At 38.5% G+C, this 10434-nt stretch overlaps 1 protein-coding gene across 3 annotated transcripts in view; it reads left to right on the forward strand.

Annotated features, from left to right (window-relative positions):
* Positions 1–6324, forward strand: part of XPR1 (xenotropic and polytropic retrovirus receptor 1) — a 257324-nt gene extending 251000 nt beyond the window's left edge. For 2 of the 3 annotated variants that reach the window (XM_045399533.3, XM_045399577.3), the window contains one exon: positions 51–6324. In XM_045399533.3, the coding sequence (XP_045255468.1) occupies positions 51–111 (61 nt within the window). In that variant the 3' untranslated portion in view covers positions 112–6324. The remainder of the gene's footprint in view (positions 1–50) is intronic. The other variant, XM_074027870.1, reaches the window with a different exon arrangement.
* The last annotated feature ends 4110 nt before the right edge of the window (positions 6325–10434 follow it).

A 10434-nucleotide genomic window follows, 5' to 3' on the forward strand; every position in this document is an offset into this window, starting at 1 on the left:
TATATTTGAGTAATGGACTAAGTGCTTTTTGTCCCCCTTGTTACCACTAGATCCAAGGCTCGTGACACTAAGGTATTGATAGAAGACACAGATGATGAAGCTAACACTTGAATTTTCTGAAGTCTAGATTCACGTCTTTGGTTTTCCTACTCTACAATCCTTTCCTCGACCAACGCAACCTCTAGTACCTTTCCAGCCGAAAACAGGAGAAAACACATAACACATTTTCCGAGCTCTTCCGGATCGGATCCTATGGACTCCAAACAAGCTCACTGTGTTTCTTTTCTTTTCTTCTGGTTTAATTTTAATTTTCTATTTTTAAAACAAATATTTACTTCATTTGCCAATCAGAGGATGTTTAAAGGAACAAAACATAGTATCTTATGGATTGTTTACAATCACAAGGACATAGATACCTATCAGGATGAAGAACAGGCATTGCAGGGACCCTCTGATGGGACGGTACTGAGATATCTCGGCTTCCGCTCGACCCGGTTTTGACTGGTTGAAACCGGACATTGGTTTTTAAATTTTTTGTCAGTTTATGTGGAGAATTTTTTTCTTTCCTTCATACCCAGCGCAAAGGCACTGGCCGCACTTGCAGGAAAAGTGCAACTTAAAGCAGTACCTTCATTCATGAAGCTACTTTTTAATTTGGTGTAACTTTTCTTATTTTGGGAAGGGTTGCTGGGTGGGTGGGAAATATGATGTATTTGTTACACATAGTTTTCTCATTATTTATGAAACTTAACCATAAAGAATGATATAACTCCTGTGCAATGAAGGTGATAACAGTAAAAGAAGGCAGGGGAAACTTATGTTGGATGACATTTATGAGGGTCAGTCCCACATACCTCTTTCAGGAGACAACTTGTACCAGTTTGACCTTTTCTTTCCTTTGTTTTTATTTTAAGCCAAAGTTTCATTGCTAACTTCTTAAGTTGCTGCTGCTTTAGAGTCCTGAGCATATGTCTCATAACAAGGAATCCCACACCACACCACCAGCTGAATTTCATGGAAGAGGTTCTGATAATTTTTTTAACTTTTTAAGGAACAGATGTGGAATACACTGGCCCATATTTCAACCTTAACAGCTGAAGCTATGCCTTATTATGCATCCGCATGTATGGTCACTGTAGCATGACCTTTGCTAGCTCTGAATCAGAAGACAGAGGTATTTCAGAGGCTCTGTGTGCCCTCACTAGATAGTTTTTCTTCTGGGCTCAACCACTTTAGCCAGAATTTGATCAAATTAAAAGTCTGTCATGGGGAAACTATATTTTTGAGCACATGGAACAAATTATCCTTCCTCATTCACATTATGTTGATACAAAAGACCTTGGCAGCCATTTCTCCCAGCAGTTTTAAAGGATGATCATTGGATTTCATGCCATCCCATGATAGAAAACCTGTTTTAAAATTGTAGGGATCTAAACTTGGTCATACATGAGAAGTACACTGCTTAGAAATAGTAGACTATTATGATCTGTCCACAGTGCCCATTGTCACTTCTTTGTCTCATTTCTTCCCTTTGTTCCTTAGTCATCCAAATAAGCCTGAAAGCCGTAAGAGATATTACATTATTGAATATGGTTGGCGTTAAATTTAGCATTTCATTATCTAACAAAATTAATATAAATTCCAGGACATGGTAAAATGTGTTTTAATAACCCCCAGACCAAGATGAAAATTCCAAGTCAATACCAGCAGATTCATGAAAGTAAATTTAGTCCTATAATTTTCAGCTTAATTGAAACAAAGGAACAAATAAGTGGAAGGGCAGCTATTATTACCATTTGCTTAGTCAAAACATTCAGTTACTGCCCTTTAATACACTCCTTCTATCATCAGCACTTCCACCATGTATTAAAGTCTTTACCCATCCCTGTTGTAACTCCAGTAAGATTAAAGTTACTGTTACTAGAAAATTTTTATCAATTAACTGACAAATAGTTTCTTTTTAAAGTAGTTTCTTCCATCTTTATTCTGACTAGCTTCCAAAATTTGTTCCCTTTTTGAATCGAGGTTTTTTTGTTTTGTTTTGTTTTCTGGAAAAAATCATACAACTTTGTGCTTCTATTGCTTTTTTGTGTTTTGTCAAGCATGTCCCTTGACCCAAAATGGAAGAGTAAATGTTTAATTAATGCTTTTTAGTTTAAATAAATTGAATCATTTATAATAATCAGTGTTAACAAGTTAGTGACCCTTGGTAGATTAAAGGTTGCATTATTTATACTTGAGGTTTTTTTTTCCCCTGAGTATTCTGTCTTTTATACTTTAAAACTATGGGGGAAATATCACTGGTCTGTCAAGAAACAGCAGTAATTATTACTGAGTTAAATTGAAAAGTCCAGTGGACCAGGCATTTCTTATATAAATAAAATTGGTGGTACTAATGTGTATCCAGAGCCATTTGAATTGTTAACTTTATTCTTTATTAGTGAATCTCTATGATGGCACACATAAAATCTTACCCGTTGACTTCTGCTGTTTGAATTCCCCAGTGTTTTTACATTAATGTATCCTATGGCCAGTTTAGTCTTTCTTCAACTGTTATGATTCTAGGCCCTAATCGGTCTTATTCTTTCACATATGATGCAATGATAGATGTAATCCTTTTCTGAAGTGTTTGTCAGATTAGCATAGTCTATTCAAAAATAACGCTTATGTAACTTTCAGCTTGCTATGTGACAGAAGTTTAAATATGTATTTAAGTACACAGCTTTATGTTCCTCTTAAAGCTGTGAAGAGAAAAGAGGGCTTTTCCTCATCAAGAGACCGTGGGAGACAAAGCATACATTTAATTTTTTTCTTTCAAAAAAGGCAATGTGCACTTTCCTCTCCTAAATTTTACATGCCCTAGCAGTTGCGAATGTTGTGTCCACCCTGCAATTTGGTTGGAGGCTCCCATACACTGAAATTCTCAATAGAACTCTTAAAAATGAACATTGACTGGGCGCAGTGGCTCACATCTGTAATCCCAGCACTTTGGGAGGCCAAGGTGGGCAGGTCACGATCTCAGGAGTTTGAGACCAGCCTGACCAACATGGTGAAACCCTATCTCTACTAAAAATACAAAAATTAGCTGGGCGTGGTGGCGCATGCCTGTAATCCCAGCTACTCGGGAGGCTGAGGCAGGAGAATTGCTTGAACCCGGGAAGCAGAGGTTGCAGTGAGATGAGATCATGCCACTGCACTCCAGCCTGGGCAACAGAGCAAGACTCCATCTAAAAAAAAAAAAAAATCACATACTCATTTTAAAGGAGCAGCAACCTAACCAAAGTTAAAACTTCATTTGATTTTAGGTTTAGAAATTCTAGTTTTATTTTGGAGAATCACTCAGTTTTTAATATCAATTAAAATACTCTTCAAAGGAATGAAAAGGAAGTCTAAGTAAATCAATAAAACTCGTTTTTCATTTTATGATAGTATAGAAAGCATTGATGTGTGTAGAGAAATTAAAAGACAAAAGTGGTTTACTGTCTATGCACAAATGAGTGCCTATATTTAAGGCTGCCTATGCCATTACAGTGGCATAATCGTTGATTTCACAGCATACAGAGAAACAATGAAATCAAAGATTAAATCATTAATTAGGTTATGATGGTCATTTGTAAGACTGGAAAGTAGTCAAAAACCCAGGTGCAACTTTTTTCAGCACTCTGCCATTAGGCTCCTTAGGCAAGCTGCTTAACTTCAGTCAGAAGCAATGGTGTGGGAGAACACCATTCACCTCAGTAGTAACTTATAAAAACCATGTAAAGAGGAAAATGGGCCCCAGCCGCTAGGATCCCTGACTTCCTGATATTCTAAACATGAGAGTTCTATGACTTTAACTGAGCTTTTTACCAGAAGTAACGTGTTGATATGTATTATCTTTCTACCATGCTTTGACCAAAGTACATTCACAGTAACTAGAGAAAGCAGTTCATCCATTTCTGGATAGGTGAACCAGGGCAAGGTAAGAACAGAAAGAAAGTAAAGTAGTACTGAGTCATACAGGTATCAGATTAACAGACATTAGTTGATGATAAGTAAAATAACTTTGGAGATAGCAGAGAAGAGCAAGATGTTGGACGCTGGCAGTAAGCCTCAGCAAGGCAGTTAGGAAATTACATGAGCCTGATGACTCGAAGGTGATGCCTCCATCTCTCTGCTCAGTGGTTATTAAATTGCTGGGAAAGACCTGCCTTTATTTTCCTATCATCTTTTCCCCATTACTTTGCATTATTCAGGAAATAGTTCTTTATTCCCAAATGTAATTTTCTAAGCAGTGACTACAAAAATTTCTTATTCTAAGGAAAATAATTAAGAAAATAACCCTATCTGTGGCATTATTTTAAAACGTGGGATACTCTGGAACAACTGTACTTTATCTGGTAAGCAGATTTCAGGTTATTGTTTTCTTTTAATGGTTTACATGAAATTTTCCTCTCAAAAAACAAGTACCTCTTACTGTACAACATTTGAGTTTTTAAAATTGAGATAGCTTCTGAGAGAAAAAAAAAGTTGAATTTGTAGCTCTGTCAACTACAAAATCACCACACTTTTCTCAAATATAATAGGAATTCAGTGTCATTACAGGTAAGATCTCTCTAATGACCAGATGAAGACAATTGAAGGTTTGGTAGAACTTCTGCAAAAGTTAGGTAAAGAAGAATAAATCCAGTTTGTCAGCTTTGTTCATATTCTTTTTCTGAGTGATCTAAATTTTTCTTGCTTGTGATCATGAGCCAAGACAAGGAGTGTTAAAGGTTTTCTGAATGCAAACACGTATACATTTCTGCATTTCAGAAATCAGTCTTAATAGTAAATCCTACAAACTCTCAACTTTCTGCATTGTATTTTAAGTCTATACAATGTTAGGGCACATGGTAATGTGGGACAGAGTTGATTATATGATAGCATAAGAAATTTGCACTTGTTGTGTTACAAACCAATGATTTAACCAGCATACTCACCAAATAAGAAAAAGTAAAAACATCTCATTAGGTTTGGAAGAGCCTAAGTTAGTCCATACAGGAAGTTTGCCTGAGAACGGAGAGGAGCCTGTTGATTGGCATGACTCATGATGCCTTTCTTGTATGAATTATCAAAACTCTGATATTGAGTTGCCCCTAGAAAACAGCCTTCCAGAATATATTTGCTTATTTATGGTGGAAGATGAAGTGAGAACAAGATGAGAGTTTCCCTTAAAGTGAGGAGAATCATTATACTAATTTGCAACTGAAGTATGTTTCCTTGTAGCAAACCTTTGGTTTATTTTATCATCAAATCAAAGCCACCTTCAGTTTTTTGTATGGTGCCATCAACCTAAGGAGGACAATCAAATAACCCGTTGTTTGCCTTGGATTCAGTATATCTACTAAGTACACAGTCTCATATTGTATACCTTCAAACCAGTTACTTGACTATACTTCCACCATATTACCTTAGTTCTTCCTATGCCCTTTCCTCTGTGCCACCACAAGTCGGAGGGAAAGACTGCAGTACTTCTAGAAAGATGTGGACGTCTAAGAAAGAGCCAGGCTTCCATCTCACTATCCCTTGATCATTATCTCTGAAGTCCCTACCTGCACTTCCCTGATTGCCCTATAGCAACACCAGCATGGTGGGAATAGGGGGAAAGATTGTGAAAAATCCCTAAAGGGTAATTGTTCATGACGTTGTTATTTTGAATTGTAAAATTGTGAGCCACTCACATTTCAATTGCAAAAAGAACAGAACTCTTTATCATGTTGTGAAGATTAATTTCTTGCCATTTTCTGGATTAGCACAGAAGCTTGTATCAATGAAGAGTATTTAGGAGGGAAATAGGGTGAAGATTGTATTTTTCTGTTCAAACTCTCTCCTTCTATTTGTGTTTCCTTCACCCCTCTCCCTCCACCACACTGTGTTGGTCAAATGATACTATTCTATGAAACCCTGAGCTATAGTTGTCAAAAGTAACTATGGATTGTGATTAGTCTTCTGTGGGTGCTTCTTTCCCTCTTTTTTCTCCCTTACTCTCTTTCTCAGTCTCCACTCTGGTAAATGGAAAAGGTGACGTCGGAGAATTGATGCTTGCTTGGACTCATGTTGTATCTGTGACTATGCTATTAGCTGTCTCCTTTTTCCTTCCTATATGGGTAGAATTCTTACGACTTATGAAGTTCCCTTCTTGATAAGTAGGTTAAATGCACAATGTGGTACTGTTTTATAGTTTCTAGATGGTTGTATAAAGCAAAAAGTTAATGTGGTTATGTGTTTTTAAAAGAAAATAAGTGATTGGTTACTAAACTCTGTCCTTTTTTCATTATTACAAGTTCTCTCTGTTTTCCAACAGTTTGCTGACTCCTTTGTCACTGGTGAATGGTTTGTGTGACTGTGTTTTTCTCTCTGGGTTTCTTGAATTCCTGAACATAGTTCCCCTTAGGACTAATTTTCATATGGGGTTAGGGCAAACAGACTACAGTGGTGAAAATTTTAAACTATCCTACCAAGTTAAAAAAAGTTTAAATGGCCTTTTATCTTCAGGTAATATGTGAGGTGTGACTCTAAAGCAATGGGATTATTGCAACAAATCTTTCTTTTACTCACACAAAGAATCTCAAATATTACAACTATGAGGTGAAATGATGTGTCCAGTTACATTTTGGAGAGGTGGACACTGCTATCACTGCATACCCATGCCCTGTGAGGGAACATAGCACTTTTCTGCAGAATTCCTGGACTAATTATTGTTGCCTTATATATGTCTAGGAAAGATTACAAAATTAACTGACCCTAAGATGAATATGCCCACAATGCAAAGAGAAAAATAATTTATCGACTAAAGCATCAAAGCCTTTTCATCTTACTTCAGTGCCATAAACTCTGTTATTACTATTTTTCTGTGTAGGCTAAATCAGAATATGATAATATGGAGTTCCCAGGCCAAAGTCAGGATATGAATATATAAGAATCACTAGATACTCAACACCACTTTTACAATTTGATAGTACATACTCAACATTTGTATGCCTGTAGTATTTTATATTTTTCCAAATATGTAGCATCTCAGAAATATTTATATTAATGAGTCATCTCAGTTTGTCGATGAAGAGACAAAGACCTCGCTAGAGCAGCAGTCCACAATCCCAGATGGTGCTAGGAGGCTGCTCTGTCTTGTATCCATCCTAGACACATCCAGAAGAATCCTTAAAGTTTCAGTGACCTGCATCTTTATATGGATAGTTTTTATTAGATATTTTTAAGGTTATGGGAATAATGACCAATTTTATACCTTATTTATTAAGAGATGGGGTATTTTTCTATGTTGCCCAGGCTGGCCTCAAACTCCTGGGCACAAGTGGTCCCAATTAGCTGGGAGTGCAGGCATGCACCACCATGCCTGGCTTATACTTTTTGATTCACTTCTTTTTCTAGTGTCCCACCTTTTCCCTTAGAATAATTGTGGAGTTCTTATATTCTTAAAAATTAATGTGTGTTTATTGAGTATGTGTTAATCCTATCATATACTAGGCATTACTTTAATATTTAGTTTTAGTTGAAGTTGGTTTTATTATCGTTAGTTTTATGGAGACAAGAAGGGAAAGGTGATAAAATTATTTCTAAACTACATACTTATCTGAAACCACTGCCAGAAAAGCCAGACCATCCTCCTACTAGGTATCACTGCCTCAGGGTAAGCTGAATTTTGTATCTCAAGTTACAGATTACTCTTCACCCCTTTCCAGGCAGATATTAAAGCCTCTTATTCTGGTTTTTTCCTTTAAAAAATAAAAAGTATCAGATCTGTCAAGAGCTATTTATTCAGAATCTTCTATTGCCAAAAACTGTCCTTATAATCCATCTTATCATTCACTCACTCTGTCAGTGAGTCACATATTAGCACCACAGTTCAACCAATGCTTACCTTTATAAAATGAGAATTTCCCCTTATTTAAATAAATTGTATATTAACTGCACTGCTGAATGGGAATGATAGTAAAGTATTCTGCCTTGCTCCACCTAGAGCACACCTATGGTCCATTCTACCTATGTGAATAATCAAAGTCAAGGCATGATTTTTGGTGATAGATGTACTATGCTACTTTGCTTCCTTATGACCAGTTTCTAGGTTAAGGAGAAAACCAAGTAGCTCAAGAGAACAGGCGGGTAACAGAAGAGAACCAAGGAGAAGCATATTAATATTAATTCCCAAACCCTCTGCCCTTTTACTAACTTTCAAATTATCATGTATTCTAAATATCACAATATTTTATGTTGTGTGGTTACTCAAAGCCTGTCTTCTGACTAGATGGGACAATACAGTTTTTAAAGTTCTGTTCATCAGGGCTTTTGTATCCCTTCGGCAAGGAAATACATGAGGTAATTTAGAAATATCAGTTCTTCAAATATTCCTATCAACTGTTGAATTTAAACGTTTTTTCTACACTTTCATAGATATTGTAGGAAATTTTAGCCCCTCTCCAGGCAGCCATGGTCAAAAGACTTGCCGGGCTGGATGTGTGCCTGCTGCTAGCTATTGACTGTCCATGAGGACGTAGCCTGGTTTCCTTCTGTGGCAATCCTCTAGTCTTAACCAGCCTGCAACCCTAATAGGAACACAGTTCAGAGGAGAGGAGACATCCTCTGTCAGCAGGAGGTGCTTCATCATTCTGTGGACTTTCTGTTTTATCCCAGGAGCAGTGTAATCACAGCTGACCCTTCCTGGCTGCTGCAGGGGAGGCACCTCTCCTATTAGTGCATGCCCGTGTGGTGCCTGTCCCGTATAGAGAGGAGAAAAGTGACTGGCTCTGGACACAAACAATTACTGAACCTGGACGAGGATCCAAATCTAACTAGCTCTGTAGCCCACATACTGTCTCCCTTGAAAAAAGAAGGAAGGGGGAATTTTTTTTTTTTTTTCCCCTGCTTGGCAGACAAGACTAGGAAGTGCCTTGTGAATTACTGTTTCTTTCTAAAGTTATGCCTGCTCAAGTCTGAATATAACCATTTAAAAGAAAATCAAAGAACATCCCCCTTCCTCCCATAAATGCATACATAATATAGGTTTCTCTAAAAGGCTGGGTCCCGCTGATGATGGCTTTTTGGGAATTTGCCCTCTGCCCCTCCATGGAAGACAAATCTTAGCATTTAAAAAAAAATTAAACAGTAAGGCTGGGCGCAGTGGCTGACACCTGTAATCCCAGCACTTTGGGAGGCTGAAGTGGGCAGATCATGAGGTCAGGAGATCGAGACCATCCTGGCTAACATGGTGAAAACCCGTCTCTATTAAAAATTCAAAAAATTAGCCGGGTGTGGTGGCGGGCACCTGTAGTCCCAGCTATTCTGGAAGCTGAGGCAGGAGAATGGCGTGAACCCAGGAGGCGGAGCTTGCAGTGAGCCGAGATCGAGCCACTGCACTCCAGTCTGGGCGACAGAGCGAGACTCCGTCTCAAAAAAAAAGAAAAAAGAAAAAACAGGAACAACAAACAGCTCCCTACTGAGTGCTTTTCACAGGAGTCCTCTCCTTGAAGCAGCCACCCTCTTTCCCTAAACGCTTATCTCCCCTCCCCTCCCCTCCCTTCCAGTTGTTAAAACTTTCACCAGTGAGGAGGATGGTGTGCTGTAGTAAGGGGTGTGCTGCAGCAGTGTGTCAGGCATTTGAGATACAGGGAGGAGACAGCAACTATGGGGTAATGAGGGTGGGTGGCTATTGCTAAGTGCCACTGATGCCTGAAGAAGGATAATGAACATCAGAGAGCAAGTACCAGGCAACTGGAAGCCAGATGTGGAAGCCTGAGGACCACTAGTTGCATATAGAGAATCTCTCATCTGCAGTGGAAGGGAAGAGAAAATGAGGACTAAGCCCAGGACTTCATAGAGTGGCAGAATTTCAGACAGTTAAACACCCAACCAAGGCAGGTCTGACATGTAAGGTCAAGGACCCGATTGGGAAAACCTAACACATGAGATGGCAATATCTGCTTGGATTCCCGCCAAAGATTTTTACTTCCTGAACCCCTCAACATTCTGAGCCTATACATATGCCTCCCCCATTGCTTGCTAGCACTCTCCATTCCCAATATTACACAGGCCCTTCTTGTGCAAGACAATGTGTGCACCTTTCAGAGTCCTCCATGACTCAGCTGGGGACATGCTGGGCTTGCTAAGGAAGAATAGGGACTATACTGAACTGGAAGATGTAGTCAGCATGGACTGACAGGAGCTGGAAGAGATTCCGAGAGTGCTTGAAGACCAGGACCAGAACATAAGGTAGAAGAGAGGATAATTTTTGACTTGAAAGGGTTTTCTAAGATACAGAATTTAACTCCCTAGCATAAGTATCCCAGGTGTTGGTGTAAACTTGCTGCTAGCACGGCTCCTAGAAAGCTGGAAAAAGCGATGGCCCATGTTGAGCAAAGTTAAAATTCCAGAATTTATACGGGAGACAATGGAGGAAGAGAA

This window comes from Macaca fascicularis, chromosome 1, assembly GCF_037993035.2.
Source record: "Macaca fascicularis isolate 582-1 chromosome 1, T2T-MFA8v1.1".
Classification (NCBI taxonomy): Eukaryota; Metazoa; Chordata; class Mammalia; order Primates; family Cercopithecidae; genus Macaca; species Macaca fascicularis.